At 46.2% G+C, this 18,964-nt stretch overlaps 1 protein-coding gene across 3 annotated transcripts in view; it reads left to right on the top strand.

Moving 5' to 3' along the window:
* sema3b (sema domain, immunoglobulin domain (Ig), short basic domain, secreted, (semaphorin) 3B) overlaps positions 1-18,964 on the top strand; it is an 88,590-nt gene that overhangs the window by 38,869 nt on the left and 30,757 nt on the right. For 2 of the 3 annotated variants that reach the window (XM_036947325.1, XM_036947323.1), the window contains exons 2-4: positions 14,301-14,669; positions 15,810-15,967; positions 17,211-17,273. In XM_036947325.1, coding sequence (XP_036803220.1) covers positions 14,483-14,669; positions 15,810-15,967; positions 17,211-17,273 — 408 coding nt within the window. In that variant the 5' untranslated portion in view covers positions 14,301-14,482. Of the gene's footprint in view, positions 1-7,183; positions 7,799-14,300; positions 14,670-15,809; positions 15,968-17,210; positions 17,274-18,964 lie in introns of those variants that run through there. The other variant, XM_036947324.1, reaches the window with a different exon arrangement.

The raw sequence follows: 18,964 nt of genomic DNA, 5'->3' as shown, positions 1-18,964 counted from the left end.
TCCGTGATGAGATTAGTGCGAGGTGACACAGCTGGCGGAATAGCTCAGGTCGCCATGGCACTAATGATCCACTTAGTCCTGGAATTTGTTTTATGTCGTGTCACTGTGTCACGGATGTTAGCCACTGCATAGCAAGCCGACCCTGGCAGCCATCTTAGGGAAAAGGTCCACAAGTGCTGGTGTCCCCTTGACTCGTGTTCCTTTGACTAGTGTCCCATTGACTGGTGTCCCCTTGACTCGTGTTCCTTTGACTAGTGTCCCATTGACTGGTGTCCCCTTGATTGGTGTCCCCTTGACTCGTGTTCCTTTGACTAGTGTCCCATTGACTGGTGTCCTGTTGATTGGTGTCCCCTTGACTTGTGTTCCTTTGACTAGTGTCCCATTGACTGGTGTCCCCTTGACTCGTGTTCCTTTGACTAGTGTCCCATTGACTGGTGTCCCCTTGACTCGTGTTCCTTTGACTAGTGTCCCCTTGATTGGTGTCCCCTTGACTCATGTTCCTTTGACTAGTGTCCCATTGACTGGTGTCCCCTTGATTGGTGTCCCCTTCTGTCACTCTTCCTCTGCCCTCCCTTCCTCTCCCTCTACCCCTCTGTGTATTTGTGCATGTAAGCCTACAGTTGAAGTCGGAAGTTTACATACACTTAGGTTGGAGTCGTTAAAACTTGTTTTTCAACCGCTCCACAAATTTCTTGTTGACAAACTATAGTTTTGGCAAGTCGGTTAGGACATCTACTTTGTGCATGACACAAGTCATTTTTCCAACAATTGTCTACAGACAGATTATTTCACTTAAAACTCACTGTATCACAATACCAGTGGGCCAGAAGTTTACATACACTAAGTTGACTGTGCCTTTAAACAGCTTGGAAAATTCCAGAAAATTATGTCATGGCTTTAGAAGCTTCTGATAGGCTAATTGACATAATTTGAGCCAATTGGAGGTGTACCTGTGGATGTATTTCGAGGCCTACCTTCACACTCAGTGCCTCTTTGCTTGACATCATGGGAAAATCAAAAGAAATCAGCCAAGACCTCAGGAAAAAAACATTGTAGACGTCAACAAGTCTGATTCATCCTTAGGAGCAATTTCCAAACGCCTGAAGGTACCACATTCATCTGTACAAACAATAGTACGCAAGTATAAACACCACTCAGCCATCATACCGCTCAGGAAGGAGACGCATTCTGTCTCCTAGAGAATAACGTATTTTGGTGCGAAAAGTGCAAATCAATCACCGAACGAACGGGTCTTCCAAATGAACAATGACCCCAAGCATACTTCCAAAGTTGTGGCAAAATGACTTAAGGACCACAAAGTCAAGGTATTGGAGTGGCCACAACTCCCTGACCTCAATCCCATAGCAAATTTGTGGGCAGACTGAAAAAGCCTGTGCGAGCAAGGAGGCCTACAAACCTGACTCAGTTACACAAGCTCTGTCAGGAGGAATGGGCCAAAATGTACCCAACTTATTGTGGGAACCCGAATGTTTGACCCAAGTTAAACAATGTAAAGGCAATACACTCAATTAGTATTTGGTAGCATGTGAACTTCTGACCCACTGGGAATGTGATGAAGGCATTTGGTACTGTGAATTTCACAGGCGTCAGAATGTGGCTATTTGAGGGATACTCCAACTATGCAAGCAGCTGCTGTGCTGATGCAATATTAATGCAACAATTACATCATTCTAAACGTAACAGCAGTATGTGTTCAGTAACCCAGGTCTTGTGAATGAGCTGACCCTTCTGTTTTATTTTGACCACATCATATACATTATCACATTGTGAATGATTTTATCTTTATTTAACTAGGCAAGTCAGTTAAGAACAAGGAACAGTGGGTTAACTGCCTGTTCAGGGGCAGAACGACAGATTTGTATCTTGTCAGCTCGGGGGTTTGAACTTGCAACCTTCTGGTTACTAGTCCAATGCTCTAACCACTAGGCTAACCACTAGGCTACCCTGCCGCCTGTCCGTTATCAACCAGAATCCTAGCAGTCTAACCACATAACTAGCCAATCAACCATCACATGTCAGATTATGATGCTCTGTCTTCTCATTCAGGGAAGTTGCGTACCAAATGTTTTGCACACATATTACTGCTTGACTGACTGACTACCTGACTGACTGACTGACTACCTGACTGGCTGACTACCTCACTACCTGACTGACTGCTTGGCTGTCAGCCTGACTGGAGGAGTCTTGTTGTGTCTTGGGCATGTGTGACGTGGTGGGAGGATAGGGAGAATAATTAACAGACTTAATTGGCTGTGACAGTAACCTCAACTCAACGCAATGTCAACACTCACACAACCGAACTGAAAAAAAGAATTGTGAAACTTTGAAATAAAGATCATTTTTTTTCATCCTACAGCAGACATTCTTTTAGATTGGATATAGTTACCCAGTAAGGTTGACCCAATTAAATGCAGAAACAAGGCACTATTTGACAATTTCACGGCATATAATATTGTGTATAGTCTACCACTTAGGTCAGGACTATTTACTCCATGTACCATTGTTAGACCAGGGCTGATTTACTATAAATAATGTAGGGTGGCTATAGGATGACTATAGGATGGCTATAGGAAGGCTATAGGATGGCTATAGGATGACCATAGGATGGCTATAGGATGACTATAGGATGGCTATAGGATGACTATAGGATGACCATAGGATGGCTATAGGATGGCTATAGGATGACTATAGGGTGGCTGTAGGATGACTAAAGGATGACTATAGGATGGCTATAGGATGACTATAGGGTGGCTGTAGGATGACTAAAGGATGGCTATAGGATGGCTATAGGATGGCTATAAGATGACTATAGGGTGGCTTTAGGATGGCTATAGGATGGCTATAGGATGGCTATAAGATGACTATAGGGTGGCTATAGGATGACTAAAGGATGACTATAGGATGGCTATAGGATGGCTATAGGATGAGTGGTAAAATAGGTTTATGATGTAGGGGGCAGAAAGTGCTCATGGAACACAAGACAAAAGGAGACCCACAGGAGACCCAGCATCCCTCTCACCAGGGAGGGGTTGTCATGGCCACAGGAAGGGGTCAGGAGGTTGCCCATCAGGGGGTTCATGGGGCAGGTCAGGACAGGGGTGGGGCAGGGGGGATGGGAGCAACTTTGTGCCTGCTGTCTCACCCCTTTGTCCCTCATGCCATCAGCGAGGGCCACGCCTGGCAACTGTCCTTGGCACTCTGCCAGCCCCCCTGCACGCACGCACAACACACACGCATGCTCACAGACACGCACACACGTCACAGATAGCTCAGAGATGAGCAGACATATCTTACCAGGTGTGTTAAGCATTCTTAAATATATTTGTGTGTTTGTGTTTTTGCGTAAGGAGAACTCCCATCATGGTCATGAATAGTAGAACTTACTAGTAGAAAGCACACCCGTATTCTGTAAATGTGTGTAAATGATCTTATTTACATGTGTCCTGTAGTAGTGGAAGCTCTACTCAGGATTTATTCAAATGCCACCGAAGAGAATGGCTGATGGTTCTACATGCCCGTAATCAGTTGTTCTATTTTGTTAAATTTTTTGGGTTGTTTGTAACTTGTTTTTTTAACTTATTTTGTGCATAATGCTGCTGCTACTGTCTCTTATGACCCAAAATAACTTCTGGACATCGGGACTGGGATTACTCACCACGGACTGGAAGATGCTTTTTCATTTAACCAGTCCGACGAGAAAGATATACTGCTCTCCTGGGAACAGTCCCAGATCTGTTTTACACTGATGCTACTCTCTGTTCATCATATATGCATAGTCACTTTAACCATATCTACATGTACAAACTACCTCATTAAGCCTGAATAACAGGTGTCTGTATGAAACATGTAGGTATTACAGCGAGTCAATGGTACTCTGCTACTCTTTTTTCAAATGTCTTTTTACTGTTGTTTTATTTCTTTACTTACATACACACACACACACACACACACACACACACACACACACCTTTTTTCCCCGCACCATTGGTTAGAGCCTGTAAGTAAGCATTTCACTGTTGTATTCGGCGCAAGTGACAAATAAACTTTGATTTGATTTGATCCCCGTCATTTGCGTGAAGAAAAGACGGAGGAGAAGAGGAAGCAGATCAGGCTGCCTTTTGAGAATCCGTAGGTGAGCGAGTAAACTCCCATTGCCATCAATTCTACTTGCTAAAATGCAATCATTGGAAAAGAAAGTGGATGACCTACGATTATCCTACCAACGGGACCTTAAGAACTGTAATGTCCTATGTTTCACCGAGTCATGTCTGAACGACGAAACGGACAATATAGAGCTGGAGGGATTTTCAATGCACCGGCAGAACAGAGAAGCTACATCTGGTAAGACGAGGGGTGGGGGTGTGTCTTTTTGTCAATAACAGCTGGTCCGTGATGTCTAATATTAAAGAAGTCTCGAGGTATTGCTCGCCTGAGGTAGAGCTAAGCTGTAGACCACACTATCTACATTATTCATAGCCGTCTATTTACCACCACAGACCGATGCTGGCACTAAGACCGCACTCAACCAACTCTATAAGGCCATAAGCAAACAAGAAAATGCTCACCCAGAAGCGGCGCTCCTAGTGGCCGGGGATTTTAATGCAGGCAAACTTAAATCAGTTTTACCAAATTTTACCAGCATGTCACGTGCAACTAGAGGAAAACAATCTCTAGACCACTTTTACTCCACTCACAGAGATGCATACAAAGCTCTCCCCCGCCCTCCATTTGGCAAATCCGACCTTAATTCTATCCTCCTGACCATTGACTCGCTCAATTCGTAAGTGGCCAGATGATGTTGATGCTACGCTACAGGACTGTTTTGCTAGCACAGACTGGAATATGTTCCAGGATTCATCCAATGGCATTGAGGAGTATACCACCTCTGTCATTGGCTTCATTGGTAAGTGCATCGATGACGTCGTCCCCACAGTGACCGTACGTACATATCCCAACCAGAAGCCATGGATTACAGACAACATCCGCATTGAGCTAAAGGCTAGAGCTGCCGCTTTCAAGGAGCGGGACACTAATCGGGACGCCTATAAGACGAAACACCAAACAAGCAAAGTGTCAATACAGGAGTAAGATTGATTCCTACTACACCAGCTCTGACGCTCGTCGGATGTGGCAGGGCTTGAAAACCATGACAGACTACAAAGGGAAACCCAGACACGAGCTGCCCAGTGACGCGAGCCTACCAGATGAGCTAAATGTATTTTATGCTCACTTCGAGGCAACCAACACTGAAGCATGCACGAGAGCACCAGCTGTTCTGGATGACTGTGTGATAATGCTCTCGGCAGCCGATGTGAGCAAGACCTTTAAACAGGTCAACATTCACAAAGCCACGGGGCCAGATTATTTACCCGGACGTGTACTCAAAGCATACGCAGACCAACTGGCAAGTGTCTTAACTGACATTTTCAACCTCTCCCTGACTGAGTCTGTAATACCTACATGTTTCAAGCAGACCACCATAGTCCCTGTGCCCAAGGAAGTGAAGGTAACACACCTAAATTATTACCTCCCCATAGTACTCACGTCGGAAGCTGTGAAAGATCATGGCTCACATCAACAGCATCCTCCCGGATTCCCTAGACCCACTCCAATTCTCATACCGCCCCAACAGATCCACAGATGACGCAATCTCAATCACACTCTACACTGCCCTTTCACACCTGGACAAAATGAACACGTATGTGAGAATGCTGCTCATTGACGACAGCTCAGCATTCAACACCATAGTGCCCACGAAGCTTATCACTAAACTAAGGACCCTGGGACTAAACACCTCACTCTACAACTAGATCCTAGAGGCAACAACTTGTCTGCCACACTGATCCTCAACACTGGGGCCCCTCAGGGGTGTGTACTTAGTCCCCTCCTGTACTCGACCACGACTGCGTGGCCAAACACGACTCCAACACCATCATTAAGTTTGCTGACGACACAACAGTGGTAACGATGAGACAGCCTGTAGGGAGGAGGTCAGAGAACTGGTAGTGTGGTGCCAGGACAACAACCTCTCCCTCAATGTGAGCAAGACAAAGGAGCTGATCGTGGACTACAAGAAAAGGAGGGCCGAACAGGCCCCCATTAACATCAACGAGGCTGTAGTGGAGTGGGTCCACATCACCAACAAACTATCATGGTCCAAACACACCAAAGACAGTTGTGAAGAGGGCACAACAACACCTTTTCCCCCTCAGGAGACTGACGGGATTTGTCAAAAAGTTCTTCAGCTGCACCATCGAGAGAATCCTGACTGGTTGCATCACAGCCTGGTATGGCAACCCCTCGACATCTGACCGTAAGGCGCTACAGAGGGTAGTGCGTACGGCCCAGTACATCACTGGGGCCAAGCTTGCAATAATAGGTGGTGTAAGAGGAATTGCCATAAAATTGTAAGACTCCAGTCACCCAAGTCATAGACTGTTTTCTCTGCTACCGCACGGCAAGCACTAACGGAGCGCCAAATCTAGGACCAAAAGGCTCCTTAAAAGCTTATACCCCAAAGCCATAAGACTGCTGAACAATTAATCAAATACCCCCTGCATATAGCCTCGTTATTGTTATGTGATTGTGTTACTTTTCATAACTTTTAACTTTAGTTTATTTGGTAAATATTTTCTTAACTCTTCTTGAACTGCACTGTTGGTTAAGGGCTTGTAAGTAAACGTTTCACGGTAAGGTCTACACTTGTGGTATTTCTGCCTGTGTGACACACGATTTGATACCTGCATGTGACTGCTGTAGGTTATCTATTCATCTTCCCTGTATGAGTGTATGGGATGTGCCAGTCTACCATGTATGTGTGCATTGATCTATATCTAAATTCAGATGCCATCTGACTCGTAGACAGAGGGTTGTGACATGGCTTGTGGTTCCCTTCTATCTGTCCCGGCAGATGTGTTTATATGGGCTTCATGTGTGTACAGCATGTACGAATGGTGTAAATATGAGTACTGGATGGCTAAGATGTCAAATGGAGAACTCCCGCTCTGCCTCTTTAACTTCCCTTACACACACCAGCACATTACCCCGCCCCTTTCTTTTCCCCTCCCCTCGTCTTACCTCCCACCTTTTCCTCGCTCACACCCCCCTCCCTCTCTCTCTTTGTGTTCTTGAATTACGTCCATTATTCCTGCTCCTACTCTGAGTCCTTGTGCTTCCTATGTTCCTCTGTATAGTGGAGAGAGTGTATGGTGGAGTTGTGTGCTTTCCTGAGTGGACCGAAGTGCTTGCTATAGCAGCTGACTGGTATACTGACTCTGTCTTCATTTCACCTCCTCACCCACCAGCCCTGTCTGCTTTGACTAACTGACTCACTGGATTTCCCCCAGATGTGATGCTCCTGTCTTGTATTGTTCCCCCCTGAGGCTGTACACCTAGTGTTTCAGAGAGGACTCTACCTTTACTGCTCTGTGGATTCTACTAAAGGATTTTTATCCTACCTCTGGGGTTTGTGTAGTTTTAGTGCAGTATGTCAGACAAAGTGAGTGTGGGGGTATGTGTAAATGTGTGTGAGGATGTGTATGTAGCTGCTATGTGTGAGTGAGTAAATTAGTGTGTAAAAGTGTGTGTGCATCTCAAGGAACAAAAGGAAAATAATAGTTTTTGTTCCTGGTATTGATAGATGGAATAGATAGATGGATACCTTGTTGGACAGTAATAGTGTTGAGGAGGTATCCATGGGACACTTTGCGCTTCGGACCATGACTGGGTCAGGTGGACACTGAGAGGGAACGCTGTTGCCTTGGATGCAGAAGGAGAGGTGAGTTCCTTTGGGGGCATTTAGGGATTTTGGACTTTTGGGATTTTGGACTTCTTCCACTCACACAGCTGAAGTCAGTTACTCTCTCAGTGTGTCCAAACTGATCCAAATGGCTGGGAACCAGGTACCAACCAGGCACCAGCTGAGCCCCAGCCTTTCTGCCTCTCTGCCCACAGCCTTCCTGCCTCTCTCCCCCTGCCTCCCTGCCTCTCCCCTCAGGGCTTATACAAGGGCAAAGACCACCTGCCGTCAGGCTCTCTGTGTCTCTCACCCCTCTAAACCTGTTCATGTGACTGCAGCTGTGTCCTTTTCCATGCTTTATAATCCTCCTTTGCTTTTATTCTCTCTGTTGGCTTTTGGTCGGAGTCCAGTCAGTCTTTCCCCCAAGAACAATTGTCTCCTTTCTCCCTCTCGCTCCTTTTCTCCGTCCCCCCTCTTCCCCCTTCGCATAGCGCAGACAGCCGGGCTGAAATAGTCTCATGACACGCTGCAACTCCAGTAATTGTGTTCTCCTCACTCCCAGCTCTCTCTTCTCTATTGTATTTAGTCACACCTCTCATTGTTTTGGACCACAGGTTAACAGTTGTTGGTATTGATTTGGAATTCATACCCCTCTGACCCTACTTTTTCTCAGACTCTAGCCTGAAGGACGGACTTCGACATTGTCTTTTATTTTTTATTTTTTCTACAGTATTTATATGTCTCTCTCTCCTTCCCTCTCACACTCTCTCTCCTTCCCTCTCACACACTCTCTCCTTCCCTCTCACACTCTCTCTCCTTCCCTCTCACACTCTCTCTCCTTCCCTCTCACACTCTCTCCTTCCCTCTCACACTCTCTCTCCTTCCCTCTCACACTCTCTCCCCTTCCCTCTCACACTCTCTCTCCTTCCCTCTCACACTCTCTCTCCTTCCCTCTCACTCTCTCTCTCCTTCCCACTCACACTCTCTCTCCTTCCCTCTCACACTCTCTCCTTCCCTCTCACACTCTCTCTCCTTCCTTCTCACACTCTCTCTCCTTCCCTCTCACACTCTCTCTCCTTCCCTCTCACACTCTCTCTCCTTCCCTCTCACACTCTCTCTCTCCTTCCCTCTCACACTCTCTCTCCTTCCCTCTCACACTCTCTCTCCTTCCCTCTCACACTCTCTCTCCTTCCATCTCACACTCTCTCCTTCCCTCTCACACTCTCTCCTTCCCTCTCACACTCTCTCTCCTTCCCTCTCACACTCTCTCTCCTTCCCTCTCACACTCTCTCCTTCCCTCTCACTCCTTCCCTCTCACACTCTCTCTCCTTCCCTCTCACACTCTCTCTCCTTCCCTCTCACACTCTCTCTCCTTCCCTCTCACACTCTCTCTCCTTCCCTCTCACACTCTTGGCTAATGAAGCTGAAATACATACTAAGTGTCAGGCGGCCAATTGTTTTATTAAGATGCATAATGGTGCTTGTGGGGAGGCTCAGAGCTCAGTGAGGATGGGTTGTAGTGCTTTGAGGGGCTGACAATAGTACCCTTCAACTGACGGGAGCTTAAGGAGACATGGGGGACAATGGGACCTGGCCTTTATATCTCAGGACAGGAGCTGCTGACAATCCAACTCTCTCTCTCTCTCTCTCTCTCTCTCTCTCTCTCTCTCTCTCTCTCTCTCTCTGTGTGTGTGTGTGCTAGTGTGTGTTTTAGTTTAGACCCTACGCTCCTTCCACTGATGCTCTCTGCAGTCTACTCATTAACATGTAAGGTGTCTCTCCTTTAAACAAATGAATGGGCAATGTTTTTGCTATGGCAGATTTTCTGTGGTAAATCTATATAAAAGCATGTTGGACCGGTAAAGAGAGGTTCCCTGCATAACTTACACGTAGCTGATTGTGAGTAGTGTTCTCTGTGTCAGAGTTAATGTGGCACTTCTGGTCCCTCACTGTTCTGTTCAACTCTGGGAGCTGGGACTTTATGAGAGCCCTGCTGTCTTAACACCTCAGTAGGTCCATTATTCATGCTCTGCCGTGCCAAGACCATACACTGACTCCTGCACTGATATAGGTCTGTGAGCTGGGACTCAGATATAGGACTGTGAGCTGGGACTCAGATATAGGGCTGTGAGCTGGGACTCAGATATAGGACTGTGAGCTGGGACTCAGATATAGGACTGTGAGTTGGGACTCAGATATAGAACTGTGATTGGGACTCAGATATAGGTCTGTGAGCTGGGACTCAGATATAGGACTGTGAGCTGGGACTCAGATATAGATCTGTGAGCTGGGACTCAGATATAGAACTGTGAGCTGGGACCAAATATATAGAACTGTGAGCTGGGACTCAGATATAGAACTGTGAGCTGGGACTCAGATATAGGACTGTGAGCTGGGACTCAGATATAGGACTGTGAGCTGGGACTCAGATATAGGACTGTGAGTTGGGACTCAGATATAGAACTGTGAGCTGGGACTCAGATATAGGACTGTGAGCTGGGACTCAGATATAGGACTGTGAGCTGGGACTCAGATATAGGATTGTGAGTTGGGACTCAGATATATATCTGTGAGCTGGGACTCAGATATAGAACTGTGAGCTGGGACCAAATATATAGAACTGTGAGCTGGGACTCAGATATAGATCTGTGAGCTGGGACTCAGATATAGGACTGTGAGTTGGGACTCAGATATAGAACTGTTAGTTGGGACTCAGATATAGAACTGTGAGCTGGGACTCAGATATAGAACTGTGAACTGGGACTCAGATATAGATCTGTGAGCTGGGACTCAGATATAGAACAGTGACCTAGGACTCAGATATAGATCTGTGAGCTGGGACTCAGATATAGGACTGTGAGCTGGGACTCAGATATAGGACTGTGAGCTGGGACTCAGATATAGGACTGTGAGTTGGGACTCAGATATAGATCTGTGAGCTGGGACTCAGATATAGAACTGTGAGCTGGGACCAAATATATAGAACTGTGAGCTGGGACTCAGATATAGAACTGTGAGCTGGGACTCAGATATAGATCTGTGAGCTGGGACTCAGATATAGAACTGTGAGCTGGGACCAAATATATAGAACTGTGAGCTGGGACTCAGATATAGATCTGTGAGCTGGGACTCAGATATGGAACTGTGAGCTGGGACTCAGATATAGAACTGTGAGCTGGGACTCAGATATAGAACAGTGACCTGGGACTCAGATATAGATCTGTGAGTTGGGACTCAGATATAGATCTGTGAGTTGGGACTCAGATATAGATCTGTGAGTTGGGACTCAGATATAGATCTGTGAGCTGGGACTCAGATATAGAACTGTGAGCTGGGACTCAGATATAGAACTGTGAGCTGGGACTCAGATATAGATCTGTGAGTTGGGACTCAGATATAGATCTGTGAGTTGGGACTCAGATATAGAACTGTGAGCTGGGACTCAGATATAGATCTGTGAGCTGGGACTCAGATATAGAACTGTGAGCTGGGACTCAGATATATAACTGTGAGCTGGGACTCAGATATAGAACACTTATTTTTAGTGCCCAGATTTTAGGCTAAGGACTATGTTGTCGGTTGTGCAGGTATGTTGCGAAGGTCAGTAATATTTCTGCCTCCCTACTCCAAACCATACCACACACACACACACACACACACACACACACACACACACACACACACACACACACACACACACACACACACACACACACACACACACACACACACACACACACACACACACACACACACACACACACACACACACACACACACACACACACAGCAGCGGATAGGCTGTGATGCTTTTGTGGGTTAGAGAGCCTGTGGATACATTAACTAGACCTAGACATCTGGCTCTCCATCCCTCCCAGGTCTCACATTTAAATGTTCTGTACTGGGACCACACTACCTCCCTACTGTGTAAGCCCAGCCTAATGGGGTCTTGACTGAGGGTAACACTTTAACAGACAGTCGCAGGTAGAGCCAGAGGCAGAGAGGCAGTGATTTAGAGCAGAGTTCAGGCCCACATTAGTCCATCTGAGGACTTCAATATGTCCTGGCTTCTGGTGACGAGCCCTGGGGGAACTGGATATGGGGAAGAGCAACAGATGACTGTGTGCTGGAAGCAAGAGGCCACCGACCGTCCATCTCCTCTCCTCTGTCTTTCTCCTATCTGTCTCATTCGCTCTCTCTATCCCCCTCTCTTTCTCTCTATGAGGAGTGCGGAAGTGGCTCAGAGAGAGAGAGAGAGAGAGAGAAAGAGAGAGAGAGGGGTTAGGAAACTCAAGTGTTGAGTGTTGAGGAGCTCAGTGTGTCTATTGGTCAGTGGGGATGTTAAAACAGAATGTATGACCATATTAGAGAGACATATTTCCCTCAGATTACACAGATCCACAAAGAATTTGAAAATAAATCCACTTTTGATAAACTGCCATATCTACTGGGTGAAATTCCACAGTGTGCCATCACAGCAGCAAGATTTGTGACCTGTTGCCACAAGAAAAGGGCAACCAGTAAATAACAAACACCATTGTAAATACAACCCATATTTATGCTTATTTATTTTCCCTTGTGTACTTTAACCATTTGTACATTGTTACAACACTGTATATAAACATAATATGATATTTGTAATGTTTTTATTGTTTTGAAACTTCTGGATGTGTAATGTGTAATGTTTTCTGTTAATTTTGATTGTTTATTTCACTTTTGCATATTATCTACCTCACTTGCTTTGGCAAAGTTAACACATGTTTCCCATGCCAATAAAGCCCCTTGAATTGAATTGACACAGAGACAGAGACAAATAGGAGAAAGACAGAGGGGATAGAGAGACAGAGACAGAGACAAATAGGAGAAAGACCGAGGTGATAGAGAGACAGACAGAGACAGATAGGAGAAAGACAGAGGGGATGGAGAGAGAGACAGATAGGAGAAATACAGAGGGGATAGAGAGAGACAGACAGACAGAGAGAGAGAGACAGATAGGAGAAAGACAGAGGGGATAGAGAGACAGACAGAGACAGATAGGAGAAAGACAGGGGGGATAGAGAGAGAGATAGAGGCAGATAGGAGAAATACAGAGGGGATAGAGAGAGAGAGAGAGAGGCAGATAGGAGAAAGACAGAGGGGATAGAGAGATAGAGACAGATAGGAGAAAGACAGAGGGGATAGAGAGAGACAGACAGAGACAGATAGGAGACAGACAGAGGGGATAGAGAGACAGACAGAGACAGAGACAGATAGGAGACAGACAAAGGGGATAGAGAGACAGACAGATAGGAGACAGACAGAGGGGATAGAGAGAGAGACAGATAGGAGAAAGACAGAGGGGATAGAGAGAGAGAGACAGATAGGAGAAAGACAGAGGGGATGGAGAGACAGAGACAGATAGGAGAAAGACAGAGGGGATAGAGAGAGAGACAGAGACAGATAGGAGAAAGACAGAGGGGATAGAGAGCGAGACAGATAGGAGAAAGACAGAGGGGATAGAGAGACAGAGACCGATAGGAGAAAGACAGAGGGGATAGAGAAACAGACAGAGACAGATAGGAGAAAGACAGAGAGAGAGAGAGAGACAGACAGAGAAAGAGACAGGAGAAAAAAATGAGAGTGGAGGTAACAAGAAGAAAGAATGAGAAGGAGAGAGGGAGTCGTATTGTATTGAAGGTGCCAACAGGGAGGTTACTGAGGTACAGTAATGTTCAAGTAGGCTATTTCCAGTGAAACACTTTATTGTTGTGGCTGTCTGAGGAGAGGGTTCAAAGCGGTGAAAGATTCTGATTGTATGTGTGTGATGTGCATTCCTTTGTGGTGTGTGTGCGTGTGTGCTTGTGTGTGCCTGCGAGTGTGTATGTGAGAGTGCATGTCCATTTTCTGTACGCTAGTGCATGTGAAAATGTGCACTGTACAGTATGTGTGTCACATACCAGGAGCCTGGTAAAATAGCTGTAGAAGTGTCCATACACACACATATCACAGCATCCTATCACTTTGACTGGCCAGTTCATTTGCAGTGCACTTCATTAGTGGTTGCCGGTAATGAGGAAAAGTCATCTGGTGTAAAATGATCTGCCAGTTGGATAGCAGAGACACATAGAGGAATGAGAAGACATGCCATCCCAGGCCGTGTTGGCGCTGCCACAGAGGGGGCGCTTGTGTTGGGGATTAGACTGGACATGGCACTGGGCCACCCAACATATCTCACCCTACATATCTTTCACTGGGCCCCTACCACACCCAGCTTACCATGTCCTCCCCATCCCCTGCCACCCATAGAGGTGACCAGGGCTGGGTGTTTGATGGGCCTTGGATGCTGTCCCGTAATGTGAATCGATTACAGCTGGTCTTTATAGAAGCTGGCATTAACAGGACTGGGGCTGGGCATCAGCCATTAGCCTCTATGCCTGACTAAAATTACCTCCTGGTGCTAGAAGAGGAAGGAGGGGAGGAGTGGAGGAGGGGAGGGTGGGGTAGAGATCGACCTTTGTCGGCCGGCTTTGTAAAGTGTGCCTCTCTGCTTGATAATTTTTAGGTTCCAGTGCCACTGTGAGAAGCTGCTTCAGTCCCATCAGAGCTGAGAGGTGTACGGTACAGCAGACGCAGAACAGGGAACGCCACACTACACAGGAAGGCTGAGAACCGATTGGAGAGGAGCGTGACGACAACATCCCAACCCATTCCAACGCTACTGGCTACTGCCAACCCCAGGACGCCATGATGATGACCGTAATGATGATGATGGCGATGATGGTGACATGTAGCTCCCTGCTCCTCTTGGGGCTCAAGGCCTCCCAGGTCTCGTCCAGCGGAATCCCCAAGACCAGCGACTCCTCTTCACCCTCCTCGTCCTCCTCACACCCATTCTCCTCCTCCTCCCCTCGCATGAAGCTCTCCTACAAAGGTATGGCCTGCTCCTGCTATGCTCCAGTTACTATAATATAGAGGCATATCCTTTTCATAAACACCTCTGAACAGTAGCCAGCAGGACTAATGTGGTTACTGTTGTTCTTGGCCGGGCTCCCTGGAACAGGGTTGGGTTCTGTCTCATGAGTCACTTCAATGTAAGATGTCAGCTCAATGATGAACAAACCCACACAAATTAGGTGCTTTTCTATCCTGCACAAAACACAAGGCCCCAGTGTGTGTGGGGGGGGTGTGTGTGTGTGTGTGTGTGTGTGTGTGTGTGTGTGTGTGTGTGTGTGTGTGTGTATGTGTGACAGGGACATCATCATCCCAATCTTTCTTTTACACAAAGTAGCTACTTTACCAGCAGTTCAGAAACCTACAAGTGTTCCAGAACTGCTACTCATCTACAGGATGGCACAGGCCCTGTTCGGAGAATGTGCCATTAAATCATGGGATATCCCTGTCTCCACGGTGACAGTTGAACACTGACAGGGTTCCCCAGCGAGAGAGGAGATTAGGCCAAGGAGAGGAGAGCATGACACTTGCAAGGCTAGGGCTGTGGGTTGATATTCATCGAGTCACCCTTACATTACTGTGAGAAGCTTTGGATAAAAGTGTCTGCTAAACGGCATATATTTGTATTGTTACATTATGAGAAGAGAAGAGAGAGGAGGCTTCAATTCTCCAGATCTTAGAAGCCCTGCTGAGACAGCTGATTCCAAAGCTGGAACAGAGACCAGGCTGCTGAGGGGAGGACGGCTCATAGTAATGGAAGGAACAGAGCAAATGGAATGACGTAAACCATGTGTTGAATGTATTTGATACCATTCCAAATATTCCGCTCCAGCCATTACCACGAGCCGGTCCTTCCCAATTAAGGTGCCACCAACCTCCTGTGCCATTCTGACGAGTGGAACCACTGCCCTGGACTGACCCTGGCAGTAGAACTAAACAACCACTTCCAGTTGTATGGCCTTGTAAAAAATGTCATAACCATCAAATAGGGACTCATTTATCGACATAAGCAGAGCAAAACACCTATTTGCTCTGATGAAAAATGTACATTTCAGGGCCCTTTTGACTAGGAGAGTTGAATGTAATGTCTGTATGATCCACTGTGTGTGTTGTGTTTCAGAGCTACAGCAGTTCCATGGCGTGCGGCGGTTCGAGCTGGAGCGCTCGTGCTGTTTCAGCGCTCTTTTGTTGGATGAGGAGAGAGGACGGCTGTTTGTGGGCGCACGCAACTTCCTCTTGTCACTCAGCCTGGATAACATCGCCAAGCAGGAGCACAAGGTCAGTCTGCCTGTCATCCATTAATCAATCAATCAATGACCAATTTACCCCATGCTATGTGAAAATGTTTACACTAATGTTAGTGAATATCATAAATCGGACATTTTCATGAAACTGAAAAAGTAATTTTACATTGATATTTCCTGTGTGTCATTTGACATACATTCAAATGGTCCAATGATCCATTTTGTAAAGAATGTGATGTTAAAGATAAGATGACCCAGGTTTGGACACACAGATATCTTTGTTATGGTAGATAATCGGATAGATAAGACAGCACTCTGCTATGTCATGGTGAATTAGTGTTGCTCTAGCGTGTCACAGTTGTGCTGACAGACTGATGGATCTCATCTCACTCATCCTCTCGGAGCAGACATGGGGATCAAGGGTTACCATGGCGATTTGGGGGTCACACAATCTCTGATTACCTGTCAACACCTCTCTCACACACATGCACACACGTTCAGACACATGCACACACACACACATACGTTTGTTTTACTATCCTTGTGGGGACCAAACAATTGACTCCCATTCAAAATCCAGTTTTCCCTCACCCCTAACCATAACCCTATACCCTAATCACAAACCCCTAACCCCTAACCCTAAACCGAACTCCTAATCCTTAACCCTAACCCTAACCCTGATTCTAACCCTAACCCTAATTGTAAACCCAAAATGTGCCTATTCCTTGTGAGGACCGTTGAAATGTCCCCACTTTAATTGTTTTAATTGTTTTACTATCCTTGTGAGGACACACACACGCACGCACGCACGCACGCGCACACACACACACACACACACACACACACGCGTAACTCACTAACCCATACCCTATAACCAACCTAACATTCACCCTTATAACCCTACACTTTACAGGGTCTGTAGGTTCTTGCAGACTGTGAAATCTGAGTGCTGAGCAGATTGTTTGACTCTGTTTGTGGTTTGGTGAGATATGATTTACAGCTTGTTTTCGCACTAGTGGCTCTCTTGTCGTTAAAGCTGTTTTCGCTCGTGGTCGTGTGCTTTTCTACTGTGTGACTTGTGGATTCTCAGCTCTATCATGGTGTGGGGGCCTGGAAGAGAGGAAGAGAGGAAGAGTGATAGAAAGGAGGAGAGAAGAGAGACGCTCCCTCAGAAATGTCCCTCAGGGTGGCGGGCAGGCCTGTCCCTGCTTGAGGTCACGACACCAGACCTACCTCCATCCTGCTGCCTCCTCTGACCTCTGACCTGTGCATTTCAGATCTATTGGCCAGCCCCGGTGGACTGGAGGGAGGAGTGTAACTGGGCAGGAAAGGACATCAATGTGAGTAACAGCCACTGCTACCATCAAAATACTTTATTTAGGTTTTAATGAGGTTTTAAACTCTCATGTTTATTCTGATATACAGTATCTCACAGAGGCAGACAGTACATTGTTTCCTGTGACTTTGAGGATGTAAGACTTCTCAGACAGAAATAAACCAGCTGTGAAAGGTCACTTTCCAACACTACTCTCATTCAATATCACCACCCAGTTAAAGCCACAGTATGTCCGGACACATCTCACACTCTGATTTCCCAATCCTCCTTTTGTCTTTCACCCACTCACATAGAGCGGAAGTGTTAGTAACTACAGTGTGCTGTATGTCAGTGAACTAAAGGTTTGGTTGACTGGGTTGTTTGTGTTGGATGGTGAATGTGTGTGACTGTCCAATCCTCTCCATTGTTCTGACCTGGGGCCTGAACGCTCCTTTCTCTGGCTGTAGGTGGGTACAGACAGGGTAGGGTTCCACTGACACACCCTACAAACTCCTTAGGCCACTCAGACCACCCAAATATACACTTTGCACATCTATCTCTCTCACTTCAAGCTAAATGTGTGTCTGTATGTGAGTGTGTATATTCACATAATGCATGTTCGTGGATGTGCTTGTGTGTTCGTGCACATTCGTGCGTGCGCAGGATCTGTGTGTGAATGTGTGGAGCTCTGGATAACAGAAATCCCTAATCAGTATGATTACACAGCTGGAGGAGACCGACAACGAGCCCCATTCATAATGCACAACTGGCTCCTGTTTCACCTAAAGAACTGTGTGTGTGTGTGTGTGTGTGTGTTGGAGAGAAAAGAGGTGAGGAAAAGACAGAATGAACAAAGGAAAGAAGTAAGGTCACATTAGGGCCCAAGATAAATGCTTTCATTGTATTTTCCCTCCTCTTTCTCTCTCCTCCGTTTCCTCCCTTTTCTCAATATCACATGGTGACCCTGACCATGTGTGTGTCTCTGACTGTGGACGTGTGCCTACATTCATCTGTCTGTGTGTGTGTGTGTGTGTGTGTGTGTGTGTGTGTGTGTGTGTGTGTGTGTGGATTAGGCAGTGTCATTATCTGGTCTCCTGGGTGTTTGCTCTGTGGTGTGTTGTGTTTAAATAAAGACACAGACAGACTACACCAAGCATCACTGATTGACGTGGGTGTCTGAATGCACTGAGAAGGATGAAACCAGCTGTTTGTCCTCTCTCTCTTTCTCTCCTTTCTTTTTCATAAAATATGTAGGTGAGGTTTTGGTCTTCTGTCTGCATTTGTTTTAAGTCCTATTCGGCCGGGATTCGTTTTACTGGGGAGATCAGGTGATGTTGGGGGCGGCAGGTAGCGACAGGTAGCGACAGCCTAGTGGTTAAAGCGTTGGGCTAGTAATCGAAAGGTTGCTAAATCAAATCCCTGAGCTGAAAAGGTATAAATCTGTTGTTCTGCCCCTGAGCAACCCACTGTTCCGAGGCCGTCATTGTAAATACCTGCCTAGTTAAATAAAATAAAAATGTAATTTGGAGGTCAGGTAATGTAATTATGTGCATGAGCACAAAACACCACACATGTCATTTTAGTCCTGTATTTCAGTAATTTTTATATGGCAGGAGAGTAACAATTCCAGCCAGAATAATTTACAGTTTTTTGGCAATTTTATTTTTTTTATTTTTTTTTATTTCACCTTTATTTAACCAGGTAGGCTAGTTGAGA

This window comes from Oncorhynchus mykiss, chromosome 16 (genome assembly GCF_013265735.2).
Source record: "Oncorhynchus mykiss isolate Arlee chromosome 16, USDA_OmykA_1.1, whole genome shotgun sequence".
Lineage (NCBI taxonomy): Eukaryota > Metazoa > Chordata > Actinopteri > Salmoniformes > Salmonidae > Oncorhynchus > Oncorhynchus mykiss.
Note: the sequence above shows the minus strand (reverse complement) of the source record. Positions and strands in the feature narration are given on the sequence as shown.